The sequence below is a fragment of the Bombus bifarius genome, unplaced genomic scaffold (assembly GCF_011952205.1).
Source record: "Bombus bifarius isolate JDL3187 unplaced genomic scaffold, Bbif_JDL3187 scf7180000009751_frag, whole genome shotgun sequence".
NCBI lineage: Eukaryota > Metazoa > Arthropoda > Insecta > Hymenoptera > Apidae > Bombus > Bombus bifarius.
The window spans coordinates 1-24,848 of record NW_022885315.1 but is presented as its reverse complement, the minus strand read 5'-3'; the positions used below and the strand labels follow the sequence as shown (position 1 = coordinate 24,848).

At 34.7% G+C, this 24,848-nt stretch overlaps 2 protein-coding genes, 1 long non-coding RNA gene and 1 pseudogene across 4 annotated transcripts; 1 reads left to right on the top strand and 3 right to left on the bottom strand.

The window, feature by feature from the left end:
- Positions 1 to 1,651: 1,651 nt before the first annotated feature.
- Positions 1,652 to 3,118, bottom strand: LOC117215600. 2 transcript variants are annotated; one of them, XM_033461953.1, is made up of 2 exons: positions 3,085 to 3,118; positions 1,652 to 2,856 (listed from the first exon to the last, which is right to left on the bottom strand). In XM_033461953.1, the coding sequence occupies exon 2, from the start codon at positions 2,843 to 2,845 to the stop codon at positions 2,291 to 2,293; it is 555 nt and encodes a 184-aa protein (XP_033317844.1). In that variant the 5' UTR covers positions 2,846 to 2,856; positions 3,085 to 3,118; the 3' UTR covers positions 1,652 to 2,290. The 2 variants fall into 2 exon arrangements, with proteins under 2 accessions (XP_033317844.1, XP_033317845.1); XM_033461954.1 differs by having other exon boundaries at positions 1,652 to 2,852; positions 3,081 to 3,114.
- A 9,384-nt stretch (positions 3,119 to 12,502) lies between these two features.
- On the bottom strand, positions 12,503 to 14,641 carry LOC117215601. The gene is made up of 3 exons (XR_004489152.1): positions 14,138 to 14,641; positions 12,713 to 13,007; positions 12,503 to 12,630 (listed from the first exon to the last, which is right to left on the bottom strand). It is a non-coding gene; the product is annotated as an uncharacterized LOC117215601 (long non-coding RNA).
- Positions 14,642 to 16,555: 1,914 nt separating this feature from the next.
- LOC117215598 lies at positions 16,556 to 17,859 on the top strand (annotated as a pseudogene).
- A 2,296-nt stretch (positions 17,860 to 20,155) lies between these two features.
- On the bottom strand, positions 20,156 to 23,144 carry LOC117215599 (organic cation transporter protein-like). Its single transcript, XM_033461952.1, has 5 exons — positions 22,830 to 23,144; positions 22,111 to 22,223; positions 21,705 to 21,919; positions 20,731 to 21,079; positions 20,156 to 20,445 (listed from the first exon to the last, which is right to left on the bottom strand). Exons 1-5 carry the CDS (start codon positions 23,142 to 23,144, stop codon positions 20,265 to 20,267), a joined length of 1,173 nt encoding a protein of 390 aa, XP_033317843.1. The 3' UTR covers positions 20,156 to 20,264.
- Between the last annotated feature and the right edge of the window lie 1,704 nt (positions 23,145 to 24,848).

Sequence of the window (24,848 nt, the reverse complement as noted above, 5' to 3'; positions counted from 1 at the left end):
TGTCTTCTTTCTCCTTTTTTTCTTTTCTTACGATTACGATGGACAAGGTGTCGCGTGTTTTTGACTGTTGGGAAGAACCTAAAGTTTTTAAAATCAAGGATAAAAGATCGAGTATAAAATTTGTAATTCTCACGGAAAGGAACGAATCTGTCCGATGCGGTGTACTGAATGTACGAGGAACGATCAGTATCGTTTTGCGGGAAGACCTTATGCAATGATAGTGGACTTACAACTGCGAATAAAAAATTCACGTCGCATAATACCAGACACGGAAAAAATATTAGAAAATGTACACGGTTCTTGTAATGAAAATTGAAATGCAAGGAATATAAATCGAATGTCTCTTGCGAACGTAATTTTGTGTTTTACACCGACAGGATTGATTTACACTTACGTTGATTTTTGGTTTCTCTATCTGCAAGCGACATATAAGATTATATCGAAGACTATGTTGCGTAAAACTTTTATTATACTATTTACGATAGAAATGTCGCAACGGAAGATCGAATTTTATGTCTGCTTTGTTCTTTCGACTTTTTAGCTATGTTCTTGTTCATTTCCGAACTGATTTCAATTTTTTATCCTTTTTTTCCGACAAGTCCTAAAAAGTTTTTAAATTAACGAGAAACGTAGAAGTATTTTTGTATTCCTATTTTAAGTCACCTATTTACGGTTTTCTCAAAATATTCGAAATGCTTCGATTCATTGAAAACAATAAAGATTGCAATACAAAAATTCGAGAATCGTAAGTGAATTAAGTTGGTATTCGATAAACACGATATTACGGAAGCAAAACTTAATGAAAAGTTCGACTTTATTCCGTATGAAATTTTACTTTAAGTAAGTTTAGCCTGCACGTGAAACGAAAGTTTTATGTACAGAAAAGTTTGAGTAAATGGTAGATACCTGAGAGTTGAACGATGAAAGTAAAAATCGATTCTTCACGCTTACAATCCTTGTATTCAGGCCAGAGTTCTTCGGGGATCCTCTCGTCGGTATACTCAATGCCAGTATATGCAAATATGTACCGTATATGTTCGGCACGACCACGGGCATTGAAGTAGATTAGTTTGTAGGTAGGTTCGTCGCTCATTTTCCTTGCTCTGTCAACTTATTGAGAAAAATGATACAATTAACTCGTGTAATTAACAGACTGTGTGCGTGTTTGTGTGTATAGAGAACAATTTATTTATAGATGGAATAATTCGTATAATACGCAAAATAAATCATTTAGAAGGCTGGAATATGTGTTTTTGAAACAATTAATTATGTCGAAAAATATTTCAAACGAGATATAATTATGAAAAAAATAATAATTAAATGTATGTAAATGCATGTAATAATAGTTAAATGTATGTAAATGTAATAATTAAATGTAATTAGTTGTGAAAAAAATAATAATAAAAAATAAATAAATGTAAAAAAAGAATTAAATGTAATTAGTTTCTTTATACGCACGCGATATTATTGGCGATATATGAAGGTCAACTTTATTTTTTTAAATAGATATATTTATACGTATATTTATAGATATAAATACATATATTATATAGATATAATAGTATATATAATATATATAATAATATATATGTCGAGTCTGAATCTCCGAGTCCGAGCTCGAGGCGCCCTCCCGGGGAGAGCTCGCGGGCGGTAGCGGTTCTGCGTTGAAGTTCTCCATCGTCCGGTAGCGCGTGGGGTACCTTTATTGTCGATAGTTACACTAGCGACGAGGGCCTCAGGCTTGATAACGAATCCGTGACCAACGGGAGGACAGGTTCCCTTGCTCTAACTCACACGTGCACCACTCCCTGCTCGTAAGGCACTCGACTTCCTTCACCGATCAGCTCTCTAGCAAGACTGCTCGTCATCCCAACGACGCCACCGAAACAAGACTCCGGTCGAGTGTCTCAGTACACACGATCCTCCGATCGACGTACGATTGCTATCGGTTTGGATACTTGCGATTGTTTCGTTATGGCTATATTAGGCTCTAGGTTTGCAAGGTTAGGGTGTTGTCCTGAAGTTCCACAGGGGCCCCGGCGTCCTTTCGTCTCCGACTCGGCCATCCTGACACTTACACGTCCTCGTGTGTGGCCTGCTGGCTTAGTCTACCCGTCGGGGCTTCCACCACGCAGGCATCGACCCGGCGCTCGTCCTCGGGGCAATGTTTTTCTTCTCGCCGCGATGGACAGCGAGACGCGATGTGTCCCGGCATGTGGCAGTGAAAGCACAACGCTTTTGGTGGTGCAGCCGGTCGGCTTTCCTCCGGGCGTCGGGGGTCCTCTTTCGGTTACCACTTCGCCCTCTTGCGGCATTCGAATGTCGGATGTCCGTAAATACCGCAGTGGCCACACCTGGTCCAGGGGGCGGGTGACCTGCCTCGTTTGTTTCCGGAGCTCGCTAATGACCTCCACGGCGGGGGCGTTGGCCACTCCGTGTATAGGAAGGGCTTCATTTCTCTTTGGAATTGTTTCACCGACGTGATGTCACTCGTGAGCGCTAATCGTTTAAAACGTTCATCGCGCGAGCCCAGCAGATGGAGGGCGGTGGCGGCGAGTACCTCTTCCCTGGTTGAATTTCGCCACTTCGACCCCAGGAGGGTGATGATACGATTTCCGTACGCTCCTGGTGTTTCGCCGTCCCGCGGTAGTTCCTCGGCTACCTTGATTAGCGACGCGGCTGCTACTTCTTGGCCACCGAAGTGCGCGGCGAATTGTTCCTTAAAATCTGGCCAGGTGAGCTCGTCGCCGTTCATTATCTGCGTAAGCCAATACGCTGCCGGACCCTCTAGGGCACGGTTTAGGGCAGAATACAGTGCGCTGTTTTTCAGGCGGTGGTCCCTCATGAGCAGGCCGACGGCTGTGCACAGTCGGCTGGATCTGCGTCCGCGGCTTCGGGGTTGAAGCGCGGCAGCGATACCCAGGTTGCCCGGTGTCCTTTCTTCTTCTTCTTCTTCTTCTTCTTCTTCTTCCTCTTCTTCTTCCCTAGCGACCGCCTTAGTGCGCGCACGATACTCTTACGATCCCGTGCCGACAACGTGTGTTCGGATGCCACTTCTGATGTCGAGTCTGAATCCGAATCCGAGCTCGAGTCACATTCCGAGTCCGAGCTCGAGGCGCCCTCCCGGGCAGGGCTCGCGGGAGATTGCGATTCCGTGTTGGAGTTCTCCATCGTCCGGTCGCGGGTGGGGTACCTTTATTGTCGATAGTGACACTAGTGACGAGGGCCTCAGGCTTGATAACGAATCCGCGGCCAACTGGAGGACTATCATATAAAAAGCTGTTAGGGAAGTGATACATTTACACTGTACATGAGAGTGTGTGTGAAGGGTTAGAGGGCGTCAAGGACTCAGTGGAGACAAAAGACTGTTGCCAGATGTTAGAAGAATCTAGGCTAGTCGGTTGGCAACCAGCGTGCGTGCAAGACGTTCTTAGAGAGGAATATAGATGTATAACTGTTGTATGGGAAATATAGTCAATAATTTGTATTCCCAAATCCTCGAATTTCCTTAACATGGTAGCAGAGCGTGGTTACTAGTTTTGCAAGATATTTAGTGCGTGGTTACGATCTTGCGAGTGAGTTTTCAGTAAAGAAAAAAAAAACTTTCAGAAAAAAAAATATACTTCGAGCACGTAGGAACGCTTGAGTAAGAAAAGAAAAAAAAAAGGATTTGAAGGCGATTAATATAATTTATAGTGCAATATCGAACAGACAATTGGAGTATGTTAGGGAAGGAAAAACGGCGTATGATATAATAAAAAGGTTCGATGAAATGTACTTGAAAGAGTCGACGGCACTGCAGATCGTATGCAGAAGGAGATTGGAAAACATAAGACTGGAGAACTACAGTGATTCAGCATCATTCTTTAACGATTTCGAAAAATTAATAAATGAATTAAAAAGTTCGGGCGCACAAGTAAGTGAGAGGGAAAAGCTGAATTACATGCTGAATACGTTACCCGAAGAATACAGCTACATAGCGGACATAATAGACGCATTGAAAGAAGAGGATCAAACGGTAGCGTATGTAAAAAATAAAATAGAGGTAGCAGAGAAGAAAAATAAATCCAATCGAGGAGAAAGGCAAACCAACGCCTTTTCTGCAAAAAAGGAAGGATGCTTCAAATGTGGAAGATTAGGACACTTTGCGAGAGAGTGTCAAAATGGCGTCCAAGCGGAAAGCAGTAACGGCTATTGGCATGGGCCAACACGTGGTCGAAACAGAGGAAGAGGGAACAAAGGCAATACGAGCAGAGGACGTGGAAACTTTCATCGTCAATCAACAACCGGCACGGGCGAGCATGGAAACTCAAGAGCAGGCATATGGATAGCAACGGCGCACGCAGCAAACAGCAGTGAGACGAATGAGATAAGTAAGAACGAAATAGTGTGGCTATTAGATAGCGGTTGTACTGATCACATAATTAATAATATAAATTATTTCGATAAATCTATCGACCTAAAAGAACCGGTAAATATATATTTAGGCGATAATAGACCGATAAAAGCGACAAAAGTTGGGAATGTTATAAGTTATTTTGAAGCATTCGGAAAACAAAATAAAATAAATATGAGGAAAGTATTTTACGCGAAAGAAATGTCCGCAAATTTGATTAGTTTAGGTAAATTAACAGACAATAAGAATACGGTTATTTCCAAAGGAAATATTGCGAAAGTAATAGATGAGGATAATAAACTTACAGCTGTAGCGTTCAAAGAAAATGGGACATATAGAATAAAAAGTATATTGAAAGGGAAGAAGCACTTAGTAAACAGCGCCGAACGTAGTGGTATGAGTAAAAAGGAAAGATGGCATAGGATGCTAGGACACGTAGATTTTAAATATTTAGAGATTTTGGGTAAAGAGCAGCTAGTGACTGGCATACCGAATGAATTTGAAAAGGAACTTTTGAAATGTAGGGTGTGTATAGAAAGCAAAATGCATAACTTACCTTTCAAAAATAATCGAACTAAGGCTAGGGAAATAATGGAAGTTATTCATACGGACGTATGTGGTCCCTTTAAGACCACCGGATTCAATGGAGAAAAATATTTCATTTCATTTATCGATGATTATAGTAAAATAGCTAGGATCTATTGTATAAAATCAAAAGATGAGGTCTTTGATTCTTTCGTACAGTTCGTAAATGAAGCCGAAAATTTAACGGGCAAGAGGTTAAAAATATTAAGATGCGATAATGGTAAAGAATATTTAAATAATCGAATTTATAAATTTGCTAGGGATAAAGGTATAAGAATAAATAATTGCCCAACATACGTACATGAATTAAACGGGACAGCGGAAAGGTATAATAGAACAGTGATGGACATGGCGCGTTGCTTGTTAGCGGAAGCGAAAGTACATAAAAGGTACTGGCCGGAAATAGTTTGTACAGCGGCATACTTGAAAAATCGAATATTAGCGAATACTATAGAAAGAAAGACACCTTTTGAAATATTCTTCGGGAGAAAACCAAGTGTTAAAAATCTACATCTATATGGAAGTAAAGTTTTTGTAAGAAAGCCAGAACAAAAAAGAGTTTCCAAATGGGACTAGAAGGCAGATATGGGAATTCTATTAGGATATAGTGAAGTTGGATACAGAGTCTTATTAGGTGGGAAAATAACAATAGCTAGACATGTAGAGGTCATAGAGACAGACACTAAATGTATCGGTTTTGAGGAAAATTCATTAGAGGCAGATAGAAATGATAGCGAAGATAACTATTCATTGGATGGTATGGATAAGGAAGAGTTAGAAGGTAGGAAAGATGAAAATAATAGTAGTATTGAAAGCTCAAACACTCCTAGGAGATCTACACGTATTAAGAAAACTCCAGTAAGGTATCCAGAAAAGGAAAATATTTGCGAGATTCATGCAAATTATTGTAAAGTAGATATCCCTCGTACATTTGAGGAGGCGATTTGTTGCGAAAATAATGAAGTTTGGAAACAGGCTATGGATAAGGAAATAGAATGTCTCTATAAGAATAAAACTTGGAAATGGGTAGAAAGGGTAAAAGGCAAAGAAGTATTAGATGTAAAATGGGTTTACACGAAAAAATCAGAGGACAGGTATAAGGCTAGATTAGTGGTAAGGGGATTTCAACAAAGAAACGTAGCCGATGACATATATTCTCCAGTGGCGAGTAATCAGACCTTTAAGATATTGCTATCATATTGTTGTCAAAATGGATTAATAATTGAGCAAATGGATGTAGAAACTGCCTTTTTAAATGGTGAAGTAACCTCGGAGGTATATGTAAATCAACCAAAGGGATATGCGGACGGAACGAATAGAGTTTGTAAATTATCGAAAGCGCTTTATGGGTTAAAAGAAAGTCCGAGGGACTGGTATGAGTGTTTTGATAAGTATGTGACGAGATTAGGTTTTAAAAAGAACAATATAGAGCTGTGCCTATATACTTATGGAGAGGGAGAAAATGTTGTTTATTTGTTAATATACGTAGACGATTTGTTGATTTGTAGTAAAAACAAAGGGAAGATACAAAGTGTAAAAAAAAAATTATTAACTGATAAATTTGAAATGAAAGATTTAGGTGAAGTAAAAGAATATCTTGGAATAAATATAGAGTATGATTATTTAAAAAATGAAATGAGATTAAGCCAAAAGAAATACATAGAATCATTAGCAAACAAATATAAATTACATAACAGCAAATTGTACTGTACACCTATGGAGATCAACTTAAAAATTGAAAAAGCTGAGATAAATAGAGAGGACATTGGATACAAGAATTTAATTGGCGCATTGCTGTATATTAGTGTAAATACCAGACCCGATATAAGTTATAGTGTGAATTATCTGAGTAGATTTCAAGATTGTTGTAACGAGACACATTTTAAATATGCCTTGCGAATATTGAAATATTTGTACCGGACTAGAGATTTAGGGCTACATTATAAAAGAAATGAAAAGTGCGAAACGATAGATTGTTATGTGGACGCTGATTGGGCAGGAGATCATATAGATAGGAAATCGACTTCTGGGTATGTAATTAGATTGTATGGAAATGTAATTGGATGGAAGTCTAAAAAACAAAGGTGTGTGACAAAAGCCTCGACGTATGCAGAGTATGTAGCTCTATCGGAAGCGGTGAGCGAAGTAATGACTATCAGAGAACTAATGAAAATCTTCGATGTAAATGTAGACGATAACCCTGTAAAAATCTATGAGGATAACTCTGGAGTAATGAGTATAGCAAAATACGGAACTTTTACAAAAAATTCTAAACACATCGAAGTTCATTACCACTACGTTCACGAGTACGTAAAGGAAAATAAGATAAACATAATAAAAGTAAGTACAGAAGAAAACACTGCGGATATTTTTACGAAGGCACTGTGTAGAGAGAAATTTGAAAGGTTTAGGTCATGGATGAATGTAAAATAAGAGAAATGTAAAGAATGCGATAAATGTTAAATATTTTGTTAATTCGACAAGTATGTAAATAAAATTAAGTGTACAGTATAAATGTAAGGAGGCGTGTTAGGGAAGTGATACATTTACACTGTACATGAGAGTGTGTGTGTAAGGGTTAGAGGGCGTCAAGGACTCAGTGGAGACAAAAGACTGTTGCCAGATGTTAGAAGAATCTAGGCTAGTCGGTTGGCAACCAGCGTGCGTGCAAGACGTTCTTAGAGAGGAATATAGATGTATAACTGTTGTATGGGAAATATAGTCAATAATTTGTATTCCCAAATCCTCGAATTTCCTTAACAAAAGCAACAGGATACACGAAATAATATAATTCTGACTAGGACAACATAAACGCAAGAAGTGTTGATATTGAAAAAAATATTTAATTTTGTATATAAATATTTTCATATTTAAAAAAGTTTCCGGAAGCAGGAAGATTTACAAACAAATAATATCATAAACCGAATGTTTCATGATCCTTTTCTAATTAGAGTGTGTGACAGCATGTGAGAACGTTTCTTAAAAATATGACTTATTGCAATTACTTAATCGCAATTATAAACGATTAAGACCTTCTCACAACGAGGCAATCTATCCAAAGTATAAAACTCGTTATACTTGATGAGAAAACAAATCTCTACTTAGGTTTCATTTCGTTTCATCGCGTTCATAAAAAGTGAATTTGTATGAACACATCGTGCAATTTAGTAATTAGGACCGTTGATCTCGCTGCAACATAGATGGATAGAAAAAAGCCATTTAAAATGATACAACGTCGGGAAGACAATTATGAAAATTATAAATGGAACACAAGATAAAATTGTTTAAGATTAATTCTTCTTTTTTTTTTTTTAATCGCGAGTGTTTGCAAACGAAGTTTCAATCTGTTTACAATGATAGCAATGAGAGGAGGATGTCTATGAAAGTTATAAATGCGATATTGAATAACATTTCTGCGAGTGGGTTTGTTTTTCGTTACAAATGTTTTTTAAACGAATCTGCAATCTGTTGGAAACAACGGAACAGTAACGGGACGACTGATAGGGAAATAAAAAAGATCGCGTTTTATTTGAACAGACAAATCTTTGAAATCTATTCGAAAGTCTATTTGAATTGGTACGAGCTCGAAAAGAACGGTGAATACTATAGAAGAAGGATTAATTAAAATTCTTATTAATCTGTACGCTTTGTATATTAAATACCTTGATCGATGCCAAGATAACAAATTATTATACGAAACAGTGAAGTATCCACGTCTGACATTAATATTGAGTATTACCATTACTGTAATTTAATTTTTAACCGATCCTGAAAATTCCTTAGAACGTAAAAAGTATAAAATGTTACTGTGCATTTCAAGATTAAATGCACTGTAATTTAGAAACAGTTATGAAGCGGAAACAAATAATTTATTCAGAATAAGAATTCTACGTAATCATGTTAAAAAAAAAACGTACTTATAACGCGTTTAAACTCCAAATATGTAAAGACAATAAGGGAAAAAAATTAAACGAAGAATCGTAAATTCACACAAGATTTTATCCAAAAAAAATTGGCCTGTACCAATATTTTTATTTGTCGTTACAAGTTACGAGGGTATTAAAAAGTTGGCCACGAATGGACCAGAGATAAGAATTTATCAGACTTGCTCTCGTAAATTTCAAGACGTTGCATCGGATATTCTTGAAAATCTTTGGACAATGGCCTCGATATTTCGCAGCTTCTATCCTCGAAGCGGAAGAACTCGGCGTTAAAAGCGACAGAACTGGAGAAACCCGGTGACCGCGAGCCTTTCACGCTCTCGACAGATTTCTCATCCCTCGTAATCCTCCCGGTGTCACCCAATTTCCACCCTCGTATTGCGATTTGTTGCTTCCAACGAGGCGACACCTTGTCTTGTGATTTCCTTTTTCGTCGCGTGAAACACGACCGAACACTTGTTCAAACACACAATTCATATTTATCTAACTCGACAAAACGCCGTGTCATTGAAACAATAGCATTCTTTGGCTTTTATGTAAATTCCAATAAATTATGATAATGTTCGTGGAGACATTATTGCTACCTATTTTATCTGTCGTGATCCAAATTGATTTGTGGCTACGTATGTATATATATATATTTGTATTTTCTTTTGTTCTTTCTTTTTAATTTATGTGATCTGAGAATTACATTTCTGAGAGTTCGGTGAAATTCGATGCTTTATTTTTATCAGTAGAATCTTCCTTGTCATTGTCAGAACGCAGACGTTTACGCGTTTACGGAAAGTTTAAGGATACAAAAATACAGAAAAATGTAGAAAATATGCAAGAATATGTAAAATATCGAAAGTACAGTACTTCTAATAATACTTAGTAGCATGCTTACAAACAAATTTCTTTTGTATTTCTTGAAATTGCGTAAAGATTCGCGGTAATTATCGGATTTTTGTCCTCTTTTATCTGCTTTTTTTATTCGCAACTTATATGAGATATGAATTAATATTCAACGACGTGCGCTCTGTGCCACGAAATGAATTATCTCGCGTTAAGACTGCGGCAATTCTTACGTTTGATATTTCATTTAACGAACAGCCGCGCGTTCCTGAGTTTAAAAACCGCCACTCTGAACTTACGCTGAGAATAATATCAGGAAAAGCGAACGAGAGATGATTAGAAAGAAAATGCGAGGAGCAGTGAGGGGGATATTACTAGACTGCGCTTTTTTGTGCAAGTATAGCAGGATGTTTGGGAGTGTAAAATTTTAACGAATGCGTATAATATGAAAAAATATATGAAATATCCAAGGTATAGTTTTATTAAACTTACTTTTTATAATGCTTCGTAGGTAAAACAATTTTCTATCCAGATTCCACTTTCTCAATTATATTTTAAAAAATGCTCGATAAGGAGTACAATTTTCTACCCTTTCTAATTATATCTTCCAAAATTCTTGATAGATGAAACAATATTCCACCGACGATTTACTTTTTTAATTGTATCCCCCAAAATATGGACCTGCTTAACGTTTAGATATTATTATTTTTTTCGTTGTTACTTGATACGGCTAGCAATTAAATAGTGAGAATAAGAAGAATTGGAAGTGCCATTTTCGAAAAAGAATTTTGGTTTTAAATTGGAAATTAAATTTGGTTTGGACATATATGACACAATTTGTATGGACAATGAAGAGTACGAATCTACGAATTTCGAGGTAAAAGTATTGATATATGTATCGATATTTCTGGTCGTTACAATATCTCTAATCAATACAAAGTTCTAACTGAATGTTAGAGTGTTAAACGTTAAAACGTTTAAAACGTTAAAATGTGTATCGAATCGTTGTAATTCCAAAGATGTCAATTGATGTAATGTAATAATAAAGTATAAAGTATAATAATGTATAAAGTATAATAAAGTATAAGGTATAATTTCGTCTGTGGTATAATCTTTCTATTCCATTTTGTTACGTCGCACCGCGAGCAATATGGCAACCAGATGTCACCGGATACTCGCAGCGTATCCTCCATAGTTTCAAGTACCTTCCATAAATCTCATAGATTTCCTAGAAAAGGTCCTTCAAACCAAACAAACGTCTGTTTCCGAAGAATTTCTAAAGACTATTGTCTACCCCGACTGGACAAGGGAAAGTTAGTTTTTCTCACGTATGCTGCAACTTTCCTCCCACTAACCACTTTCTCTCGAGGGCGGTTAAGACCCTTCGTTAACCAATTAACAACGAAGCCACTTCCTTCACTCTCCTAACTAAAATCGTCACCAACAAATCCGTATGGTCCCGTGCGCTAGACACACCCATCCTTAGCTTTCCTCCGAGACAGCATCGTCTCCCAAGACAGTTCTGATTTCACATCCTTCGAACGGTCAATATCCTTCCACCGGGTAGGACACACCCACAGATCAGTCACTCATTCATCTCGTACATATTCTCAACGCGAGAATTGATTGTAATTTCAACAAATAAATAAAAAAAAAAAAATCTCGTACATACGCACCAGCGTAACTGCCTTCGTTATAAGTTGTTGGAATAAAAGGTGAAATATAACTTACTATACTGTGTCATATTCATTTAACCACCTCTTATCTTAACCGAAACAGGGGAACGACTACTTCGCGGCGTCGATTCACCGAATCGTAGCGAGAATTTACGCCTCTCGCTACTGCGACTGCGTCTCTCCGCGAACGGTCGTAACACATTGATCGACAGAAGTACTAAACTCTAATAACATAAATTTATATATTTTCTATTTCCCAGCCACCAGTTTTATAGATTTTTCTATCTTCTGTACTACTTTTATCCCTTTTATTTTTTCTTACATGAGATTATTGTAAATTTAATATCATTTGTTCGCAATATTTGTCCTTGATTTTGAAATGTCGCGCTTCAATGTTGTGTGTTGTTCGACGTTTTATCGAACGATGTTTACCGAACTAGTTTATGGATACGTACATAATCATTAAAGAATCTATAAACCTTACTAGTTTGTTTTTACTAAGTTTTGTTACAGAAAACATGTTCTCATAAATTTTCAACTTTAATTTATGGAAATTTGTTAACCTTAAACTATAAAATCATTCAATGAGTCTTTCCGGATGTTTTTATGTAGTCATAATTTCACATATCAGCACAGCTCCACCAATAGGATAAGAGTTACGTGGAAGCAACAGGGGGGAAGAAGAACATATAGATATCTAAAGGTTATTTTTGTCTCATTCAAGTTTCTGTTAACCGGCTTGGAAATTTCCTGTGCTTGTTTCGACTTTGAAGTCTTAAAAAAAAAAATTGTAAGTAAATAGTATATATATAGTATATATATCCCGAGTCAAAGTTTCTCTTTATAAATAATAAACCGTTTAGAAACTATATTTTGTATGTTTTTTCCTTATTCATAATTAAATAATAAATATGAAATACTTCTACAGAAAGCCGACATCCTTCAATTAACCGAACAGCAGATGATTTAAAAATTAGTAGTTGAAAGAAATAAATGTTATTACATGTTCATAATTGATCGATAAATTTAAGTATACAATTAGATAAATATAGTATACTTTATTAAGACCTAGATAAAAGACTTTTTTCTCGTTTCTCTTCTCTTACTTAATCACTAAGAGTTATATAACGTTTATTCGATAATTCTGCTTCTCCTGACCTTTCCACAAATGGTTGTTTATATCTCGACATTCTTGGTACTTTCAATCAAATTTTAATAACAGTACTTTACTCGTCAGAAGTAAATAAAAAAGCTCTAAGTAGAAGCAAGGATTTACTTACCTTTCCTTTCTCGAATCTCAGTTAGCAATGTCGTTCCTCTTGAAAGATTTTCCAAGTTTCCAAGACAATTTCCACGCTGGTAACATTGTATATATTTCAAGTATCGTGACCACAGGAACTTGTTGAGGCAATATTGAAGAAAGCAAAGAGAATGAAGAAATTGTAGGAACTATGAGAGACTCCTCCTTCTTTCACAACTTATTTTCTCTTCGTTTGGGGGGAAAAACACAAATGAACGTAACGGTTGGTTTCATATACGTTTCAGATATCTGCTACTATCGCATGGAGGAGAATCCTGAAAAGAAGGAAGCGAGGAAGAATCAACTTTTGAACGAAACAATACCATTTTACTTGACTAAATTCGACCAGATTATTGGCAAAAATAAAGGATATATCATTCCTTCTACCGTAAGATTTTTTATCCAAATTTAATGTTAAAATTTTTAGTCTTTGTGCAAACTGGGCCATGTTGTCCATAAAAAATTATTGAAACTTTGTTGCGACAAGACAGCTTTAATTGTTGAGAGCAGAGTGTATCTTTAAAATTCACTCCTGTTAGTTTATGTACAAATGAATTTGCCAAGATTTTCAGCTTTTAGATAATTATTCATGTATCTTCCTCATCAAGTTTGATAGAAATTATTACTATCGTAATCAAAGCAAAGATTAAGATATGTAAAATCATTTCTCTGGATATGACACTCTTGTTTAATGAGTGATAAATGATACCATTCGAAATATCATATTTATATAATATATAATGATACTTATAAGTGTAATCACTTAAGTACAGATATCTGAATTTTTCTCACTGTCACTGACATAGATACGTATTATCGTCCCTTAGATTACTTGACCAGTTTATTTCTTTCATCACTGTGTTATTATATAACAATAATAAATAGTCACATTAAATTAATTTAGTATGATTATGTTGTTTAATAATACGTGTTTCATTGCAAAATATTTAGCGATTGAAGGGCTCATAGGAAACATGAAAGTGAAAGAATACTAGAATCTACAGTTTACGATTTCAATTTCTTTAACGAGATATTTATCATATTACACAATTCCTGTAAATGTATTTGTAATTATATTGCCGAAGAATTGTATTTAATTAAGCTATGAAGTTGTGGAATCGTGAGAAGGATTATTTTTATAGAACTGTCTAATTTCCATTCGACATTGATTCAGGATACACATTACTCTTTTTTACATAATACCAGTTTTGTCATTTTTAATTAACAAATACCTCCAAAGGTTGAAGTTTCTAAAATTATCCATTAAATTCTGACAATAAAATAAAAATCCAAATTCTTCCTAAAAAGCTAGTGATCTTTAGTTAAGAGTTCGATTTTTCACATTTTTCAAGGTAAATTAAAAAAATTGTTTAATAGAGGAGGTACAAAATAAATGTATACAAACCTTTTTTCAGACGACGTGGGCGGACTTCGTGTTTGCAGCGGCCCTTGAAAATTTCGAGTATATGTTTGGGGCACCAGCTTTGGATAAATATCCAGCTCTTCGAGCATTGAAGAAAAGGATTCATAGAATACCGGCCATTTCTGATTGGCTGATTAGGCGCCCATTCACAAACAGCTAAAAAGCTAAAAACGTGTGGAAAAAAGATGACCAGTACACCAGTATATATATATGTACGCTGGCATCGCTATGTTGGTAAATGTTCGATGTTATACGTGTCGTAAAATGTAACAGTTCTATTTAAAGAAAAAATTTCGTTTCTATGAGTACGTTAAAAGTTTAACTATAAAAAGTCTCATCTGAGCTGTGTTCCTTTATGTGAAGGTATTATTGTGTGTAATATTGTGAATTACGACTTTTCCTCTCCGATATTCGTGAATTGAATCACGGTCAACTCAGCTTGAACTAAAATCCTAACTAAAATCGTCACCAACAAATCCGTATGGTCCCGTGCGCTAGACACACCCATCCTTAGCTTTCCTCCGAGACAGCATCGTCTCCCAAGACAGTTCTGATTTCACATCCTTCGAACGGTCAATATCCTTCCACCGGGTAGGACACACCCACAGATCAGTCACTCATTCATCTCGTACATACGCACCAGCGTAACTGCCTTCGTTATAAGTTGTTGGAATAAACGGTGAAATATAACTTACTATACTGTGTCATATTCATTTAACCACCTCTTATCTTAACCGAAACAGGGGAACGACTACTTCGCGGCGTCGATTCACCGAATCGTAGCGAGAATTTACGCCTCTCGCTACTGCGACTGCGTCTCTCCGCGAACGGTCGTAACACATTGATCGACAGAAGTACTAAACTCTAATAACATAAATTTATATATTTTCTATTTCCCAGCCACCAGTTTTATAGATTTTTCTATCTTCTGTACTACTTTTATCCCTTTTATTTTTTCTTACATGAGATTATTGTAAATTTAATATCATTTGTTCGCAATATTTGTCCTTGATTTTGAAATGTCGCGCTTCAATGTTGTGTGTTGTTCGACGTTTTATCGAACGATGTTTACCGAACTAGTTTATGGATACGTACATAATCATTAAAGAATCTATAAACCTTACTAGTTTGTTTTTACTAAGTTTTGTTACAGAAAACATGTTCTCATAAATTTTCAACTTTAATTTATGGAAATTTGTTAACCTTAAACTATAAAATCATTCAATGAGTCTTTCCGGATGTTTTTATGTAGTCATAATTTCACATATCAGCACAGCTCCACCAATAGGATAAGAGTTACGTGGAAGCAACAGGGGGGAAGAAGAACATATAGATATCTAAAGGTTATTTTTGTCTCATTCAAGTTTCTGTTAACCGGCTTGGAAATTTCCTGTGCTTGTTTCGACTTTGAAGTCTTAAAAAAAAATTGTAAGTAAATAGTATATATATAGTATATATATCCCGAGTCAAAGTTTCTCTTTATAAATAATAAACCGTTTAGAAACTATATTTTGTATGTTTTTTCCTTATTCATAATTAAATAATAAATATGAAATACTTCTACAGAAAGCCGACATCCTTCAATTAACCGAACAGCAGATGATTTAAAAATTAGTAGTTGAAAGAAATAAATGTTATTACATGTTCATAATTGATCGATAAATTTAAATATACAATTAGAAAATGTTTCTTCTTTATTGATAACTAAATAATACAGATAAGATACAAGATAGTTGTACGAAAAGTCGGCGCGTCGTTCAATTAACGGAACAGCAGAGGATTTGAAAATTAGTAGTTGAAAGAAATAAATGTTATCATATGTTCATAATTGATCGATAAATTTAAGTATGCAATTAGAAAATGTTTCTTATGTTTGGAAGAATATATAATCACTGCTGAATGTTTTGTAGTTACGAAAGTTGTATACAAACATACATTGTACATACGACTAGTAATGGTACTAAATTACTGTTAGAGGGTCTTGGGTGTATAGAACCATATGGTTAAATTAATACTAGGGATAACGAATCGCGCGAATGTAATTAATATTTTGAAATGCGTTGTTTGCATTAATTGATAGTTTTCTTATAAACTTTTTTATAAACAATTTCATTGCTATAGAAAAATGATAAATGCCGGTAATATGTCTATCCTACTTAAATAGAAAGTGCAATATTTTGTTATAATATTCGGCGCAAGTTTATACATTATTACATCGAAAAATAATATTCTTTTTATATCTAAGCTATATTAAAATATAAAGATACAAATAGCTATGCGAGTAGTTAGTAGTTGATGCTTTTTACTTAAATTGTCTTATACTTCATAATTTGTAATAATATAATTCTTGTCATCAATGATTCTTTGTTTTTACTTTGTATATATTATACTTCCAGGAAGATGCCGCTCTATAAATTGACTTACTTCCCAGTTACGGCATTGGCAGAACCAATCCGTTCTTCTTCAGCTATGCTAGTATTCCATTTGAAGATGAACGTATCAAAAAGGACGTCTGGCCAGAAATAAAGCCCTGTAAGCTTAAAATTTAAAGAAGTTCTGTTTCTTAAATCTCATCTTTCCTAATTTAACTAAAGTAGCTAAATAAAGTAGAACACAATTATGCAGAGTATAACAGAGATTATTGTTTACTCTCCATTGCTCTATAAGATATGTGGGAGAACAATAGGTATTGTTAAGGAGACAATGCCCTTTGTTTGCTGATAAATTATCAATAAATTAAATTATATCTTTCCAAAACAGATAACAGGAAGCTAGATATTTAAGAAGCATCATAATCTGTTTGTTCGATAGAATCTTTGATTCTATTAGTTGTATGTTTTTAGTGACTCCTTATGGCCTGCTTCCTATGCTCGTAGCTGATAGAAGGAAGGTTGCTCAGTCTACAGCTATTTGCCGTTACTTAGCCAAACAATATGACTTAGCTGGAAAGACTGACTGGGCAAATCTTCATATTGATGCCACTGTTGATACTATTCATGATATTCGTCATAGTGAGTATCCAGTGCTGCTTTGCATAAATCTTATGAGAATCTTGATAACAGATAGTACATATCTGTTCAGGTATTTATTAGTTGAAATCCGATTTAATATTTGATTTAATCGAACGATACACGTATGTCAACAATACAAGACAAAGGATTAAAAAGGATTGTAATTCTATCTTCAGTATCATTTAAATTTCGCACAACACTGTATTCAAGTTAGTATAACATTAGCGAATAGTATTTAACTGAAAACAAATTTTCAGAAATTGCCGCCTTCCACTATGAGGAGGACGAGAAGGTCAAAGCTGCAAAACGCAAGGCTGCTGAAGAGACGCTGCCGTTCATTTTAGAACGTTTAGACCAGCAAGTGAAGGAAAATGACGGCTACTTCTACGATGGTACTCTCTCTTGGGCTGATTTAACATTCGTTGCTCTGCTCGATTATTTGAACTTTATGTACAAGTCTGATCTGATCGAGAATTACGAGAATCTGAAGCTGCTGGAGAAAAAGGTCCTCCTTCTGCCCAAGATCAAAAACTGGATTGAGAGACGCCCAGTTAGCGAATTCTAAACTTCACGATTGCTTATGGTTTTATAAGCGTTTAAAGATTGCGGTCTTAGTGTGTTGAGAGAATGAAGAACGAATCGTGTTGATGGAAGTTTGTATGGAATATACTGATTGCTTTTAACATTCATTAGTTCCAGCTATTACCGATATTTTTGTCATTTAGTTAGGGTTTTCCCTTTAGATTACGTTGTGATAGAGAACTATTATTTGTGTATTCCTACAGAAACATACGAACTATATAAACTGTTGACACGATGTTGTGCTTTTGTATTATAGAGATAATAATAAAACCATCAAACAATCATTAATTATGTTTTTTATTATATTCATTAAGAATTGAAGATTACCTCCTTGGTGATCTTGATAATATCGTATTTTACAAATGTTGAACAAAAAAAAATGTATGATTATTTTATTCAATACGTTATGAGGGTTGCTTTAAAAAAAATACGAGTTACATATTTCTTTGAAAAAAGCATGATTTTTATCGATACAATAATGTTCTTCTGTTATCGCTTTAAAGTTGAGTACTTCGTTGATTACACGAGAGAACTCGCCTACAGCAAACAAGATACGACCGTGTGTAAAGTAATTAATCTGTTTGCTCGTTGCTAGCTACACATAAGGCTTGCGTAAAAAAAAATATGCATTTCAGTTCAGGCGGAGAATTATGTAGGAAGTCATTTTGTCGATCAATAACTTAGTTAATAAAAGATCAAATTTTCATGTACATAAATGTAAGTAACGTTCAAGTATTAATCATTACATACAATTTTTGTATAATTCGATATCTTGGTCACTTACATCTTACAAATGATACATAGATAATATTTATGAGATACATTGGAGCTATCTTTTAGTTAACGCCATTTTTTCTTGTTTTCTCTGTACTTTTACTATTCTTCCAAAAATATCAAAGGATCGATGACTTCAAATTAAACTAGAATTGCTTCGGTATATTGTCAATCAATGGCTATTTGTATTCACATCTATATCAAAGGAAAACCGATTGCAAAATTAATTACCCTTGCAACTCCGCAATATGAAAATATGTGTGATCGACCTTGAAGATGACAAATCTCAATGTTTGAAGTAGTACAAAAAGATGATAATTTAATTTCGCTTTATCAAACTGTACAAAATTTGTATACACATACAGAAAAAAAACGGAGTTCAAACATTAATCAACATGAATTATCGGTTATTATTGTTGAGTAATTATTAGGATTAGAGTTTTTGAGTATCGATCGTATCGAGTTTTAACTATCGGTTTCCGCAATTTATTGTTTTTCTAAATTATGTCTAAATGGTATCAGTTTTTGAATATTTTATAGTTTACACTCCAACATACTGACGTAAGCTATCGAAAATAATCGTAAATTATGCAATATCATTTTTTTTATATTTCATAATCTAAATTTCAATCTATTTTTTGTATTTAACATCCCTTATTTATTGTTCGTGTTCCGTCTTGTACGTTCTTCAAAAAATCTTAATTTTTTTTTCGATAAAATCTTGTGTGAATTTACAAAAAATACGATTCTTCGTTTAATTTTTTTCCCTTATTGTCTTTACATATTTGGAGTTTAAACGCGTTATAAGTACGTCTTTTTTTAACATGATTACGTAGAATTCTTATTCTGAATAAATTATTTGTTTCCGCTTCATAACTGTTTCTAAATTACAGTGCATTTAATCTTGAAATGCACAGTAACATTTTACATTTTTTACGTTCTAAGGAATTTTCAGGATCGGTTAAAAATTAAATTACAGTAATGGTAATACTCAATATTAATGTCAGACGTGGATACTTCACTGTTTTGTATAATAATTTGTTATCTTGGCATCGATCAAGGTACAAAACTCGTGGCCATACACCACGTTGTCCATATTATTTTCATCTCGTTAATATATTTTGTATATTTATGATGTTATTATTTTACTAGTATAACGATTATTGCACTATATTCTATAAGATGGAGCTTTTGTACGAACAATTTCAGGAACTTTTATAACAAAGGAAAGTACTAATTTTTAACATTAACTACCCACGACAATTTACGACAATTACTTTAACCTACGTTCTTACTCTAATTTTTATTCGCTCGCCTAATGATTGAATTTTTAATCAATCATTGTTGATGAAAAATTGCGATGATAATTGCATTGCGGATCTTTATGCAAATGCATATTTTCGTGGATACAATAATACAATTGAAAGATTTGATACAATCGAAAGGACTTGGGCAAAAGTATGTTTCTATCCATTAAATATCATCGATAGTGCTGTACTTTTGGATATTTTACAAAATTTTGCGTCATACGCATTCTATAAATTTTCGTATCTTCGAATCACCCATAATTGCATAAAAATCCACTGTTTTGTGATAATGAATATTAATGACGGTGGAATTTAAGATTCCCGGATTCAGTAACTTGTCTTACTCTAATACATGTATTGCACGTTTTTGGAAGAATAAAGATTCTTTGCTCGAGATCAACGCGACAAATATTGTACTTCGTGGTGAACGTTTCGCTACAGCCTTTCGACCTCTGTGATCGAGTTTACGCTTTTCCTCGATTTTATACTCGATCTCCGTAGCATGCTACTCCTTAAAGGCTCACCGCGAAGCGACGCTCTCATCGAATTCCTCGCACTGCATTTAGGAAATGATCGGAACATGGCGACCGGTGGTGTCTCTTCGTCCTCGCGTTTCCTGTCAAAACATTGCGTTTAAAAATATTGAATCCAATCGCTTAAAGATTTGAATAACTTCCCAACTCGATCCTTCTCTTCTGTTCAAAAGATTTAAAAAGCATTTGAAGAAAGAAGATAGTCCAGTTTTCTTTTGAGAGATTTAACAGATTTTAAGAAGAAAGTAATACGAAAGCACACGAAGATGTAGATCTAACAGAATGCTTGAGAATCTTGAACTTCGAGCTTGAAGATCTGTGAATATCTTTGAAAAAAGGAGACCGAAAGTTCCTTTATGTGATTTTACCTTCCGATACAAGGTACATCCCACATCTTCTGATCTTTTCCAAAATCCTCGCTGTCCTGCAGCGTCTGCGGAAGATCCTTATTCAATGTTTCCGGCAAAAAGAGAGTCAGAAGACCGCCCATAATTTCGAGTGTGCCCAGCACAAGAAGAGGTAGGAACGAGGACACAACATTGAGATAGACTACGAAGGGTGCGAGGATACTAGCAACGTATCCCATTATATGTATCAAAGCTACACCCTGAGCTCTAACCACAGTTGGTAATACTTCAGCCGCATATTGGAGACCGATATTGTATGAAATGTTTATCCAAAATCTACCGAGAATTGCCAGAGAAGCTGTATATGTACCTGAAGAAAAAATTTTAGCATTAGTTTTTAATTCTAATTTTTCATGAAATAATTTTAGAAAATTTTAAGGAATAAAAAGGGAAGAAATTATTTTATCTGTCTGTAATTTGTCTGGTTGTCTGCAATAGTTGATACAAGCATTTGCTAAGCTTAATATAAGCGTGCTTAGCTCTAAGCTAAGCACAAGCAATAAGCTTCTTATCTATAAAACGTTAATCTAGCCAATTTGAATCTAAGGGATTGTATTATGGATTACGGCTACTGAAAGCCATATAGCACTGCTGGAGCGCTGAAGCCCATCATTTTGAGGACTATTGCCAACGCCCTTTGATATATGCGGAAATACGAAGCGATCTTATGATCAAAGCAGTAGAAGGGGAAATAAAATATCTATACAACGGATACATGATAGGGCTTGGAAACTATTCTAGCAATGTAGCAAATAATCTACAAGCATTTGCATGTTATAAATATTCCAAAATATACATTTTCTTCCTTTCAAAAAGCACAATGTTATACGAATGAAAAATATTCGTCTGATTAAGTCAGAATTATCGACTTAGGTTATTTAGAAGATTGATCAGTAATATAGAAGGGTGAATATATAAAAACGAAATGTACGAACTATTGGAAACGGCAGAAGCCCAGATGCTGAAGATACCAGAAATGACGAGGGAACCACACGACAGCCATCTTCTGCCCCATCGATCAAGAACGAGCGCGAGGAACGTGTCAGCAGGCAGCTCGGTTGCTGCAGCAATCGTGAACGTAACAAACACGTCCAGGCCTAAATTATCGACGTTTCGTACGTGACCATCGAACACCAAAGAAATCGCCATCCTATATTTCGTAAAACAATTTCATATGATAAAGAAAAGCACGCTATCATATTTCATGTGAGAAGCAAATTCCTTGCTTCAGAAATGAAGTATTTTTAGACAAAAGATATAAAACTGTTCGTGAGATTTTTACAAGATACAATTCCGATTTTACGTCAATCTATTTGATACCTGTTTAATAGCGATACGAACCAAATAACAATAAATAGAATCGTGATATTCCGTAGTCGTGGCGTTCTAAATAGATCCAACACGGAGTACGTTTTGTCTGCTTCCTCCTCTTTGCAGATTCTGGCACAGGTTTCCTGTTATTAGCAAATTTTTAACTAGTTAATGTCGTTTGTCTGTTTTTCTTACAAATTTATGTGAATCTGTTATGTGTACAAAGATTACGATAAAATCCGGAAGAAAGTTTATGTTATATTTGTATGAGACGATCCTTTCGAAATAGTTTACTTGGACGTTCGCAAATTTTTTCATTTTACTTTATAAAACATCAAACCTCTGAAAGTCGATTATCTCCTTATATCGTACATTAATGTTAATATTGCCATGATCTATTCATAGACTGAGCAGTTTCCAAATGTTTAATCTATTTGTATAAAAATTAACAAAGATAAAAACAATATACAAATTCAATAAATAACATTACAGAAATAGACAATAACAGACAATAACAGAAATTGACAGCAATTTATCGCTGGCAATTTAGGTGATGAATAAGATATAAAATTACTAGGTTGTAAACAAATTTTCATTACGTAAAAGACCCAATTAGACTTCTATTCAAAGAAAATGATTATATGATATGCTTAAAGGCATATAAATTGGTATTTATAGAACGCACATAAAGCAGGAAAGATCATAAAAGTAGAAAATACGGAAAAGATTGCGGTAATCGGTTTATTTACCCGGAATCGTCTATAGATGTCATCGGGCACCTTGGTGCCGTTGATTCGCTCGAATTTACCAAGGATTTTAATGGCCCTGTCTATCTGACCTTGGCTGACCAGCCATCGAGCGCTTTCCGGTATCAACCATGGCGTACCTACGGCTAGAACAAGAGGAACTGAGGTGACAATACAGGTCATCCTCCAGTCGGCCAAATAATAGGCGATCCAGGGTAGAATGCAAGTTGCAAATGTGAAGAATATTGCGATCGACATATTCGCCACGAATGTCCTCCACCTTGGTCCAACGTATTCTAATACTGGAATAAAAAACATAATATTTAGAAGAATCATCTGTAAAAGAAATATTCTGTGAATAAAGAATGGAACAATATATTAGGTTGTCGCAGAAATTTCTTTCGTCTCGTAAGGAGATAATAGACGCATACTATTTTTTGTTTTATATTATTTTATTGAATTATATTCATTGGGACAAAATAGATCATACGTAATTCAATAAAATAATATAAAACGAAAGAAACTTTTGGGGCAACTTAACGCAATATGAAGAAGAAAAATTTGAGTTACAAATATATAAAAAGTAGATATACAATATATATATTAATTTAACAAACGTGTTTAGTTCTACGATTAAATCGTGTTTAGATCTAATAACAAGGACTTTAATAATTTCCCGATGATTGTTCAAGCCCATTTAAATTTCCGTACGTGTTTCGATACTTATCGACAAGAATACGTTTCTATTTACGAATTATACAGGGTGGTTGGTAACTGGTGGTACACGCGGAAAGGGGATGATTCTACGTGAAAAAAGAAGTCGAAAATATAGAATAAAAATTTTTCGTTTGAGGCTTTGTTTTCGAGAAAATCGACTTTGAATTTTCGCTCGGTACGCGTGCACTTTATCACGTCTCGTTATAACGGATCTCACTGTAGATCGTTGTCTCAATTGACGTTATTTTTAAAATTTTTTAAATTTTTAAATTTTTAAATTTTTAAATTTTTAAATTTTTAAATTTTTAAATTTTTAAATTTTTAAATTTTTAAATTTTTAAATTTTTAAATTTTTAAATTTTTAAATTTTTAAATTTTTAAATTTTTAAATTTTTAAATTTTTATTCTATATTTTCGACTTCTTTTTTCGCGTAGAATCACCCCCTTTCCGCTTGTACCACCAATTACCAATCACCCTGTATTTCTTAAAGATACAAAAGGTAGAATCACGCGTAACTAGCAATATCATAAATTAACTGTGAATAAACGGATCGTTGGAGTCAAAGGATCATTTACATAATTCAAACACGAGCGTGTGTTACCTTGTTAAGCTATTTATGGTAGATATTGAAAGATCGATAAGCCTGAGATACATATTTATGTCGAAACGAACATTCTCTACGGAAAGTCGAGTCTAATTCGATGAAAACAATTGACTTCCTGAACGAACATATCGATATATATCCACAGTGCAATGACAAGTAAATATTACTCTATTTTCGTACAAGAAAACAGATTAAAACGATGAGAAGTTATCTTGAACAATTGAACTGACCTTCGCGATGAATGAATCTCGCAATTTCACGAATACGTAGACGAAATTAATGTCTGGTGCGTATACGTCCAATAAATTAGAAACGCAAGGTTGTAACTCTTTAATCGCATAACAGGACAAGATGCGATAAACACGTGGAAATATATCATAGTGAACAACGTCTATTTGTAGTTGCCGTAAAATAGGGAGTAATTGCTCTTAATAAAGCAACCGTGTTAGCCACTTAATAGTGGCTTGCTTCTACTCCGGAATCACCTTCAATTAGTTGTAACTAGTGGCTTCCTGATAATTACCGCTCAGTGGTTGTTTCTTTTTTCTTTTTTTTTTTGCTTTATTATAATTGCGATGCTCGAACCATGTTTACCATGGAACTCGCTTCCTTATTTAAAATCACTTTGTACCGTTGAATTTTACTTTTCATGCTTCATAATGAACCAATTTATAATTCACAATAAACCAAAATGACGAAC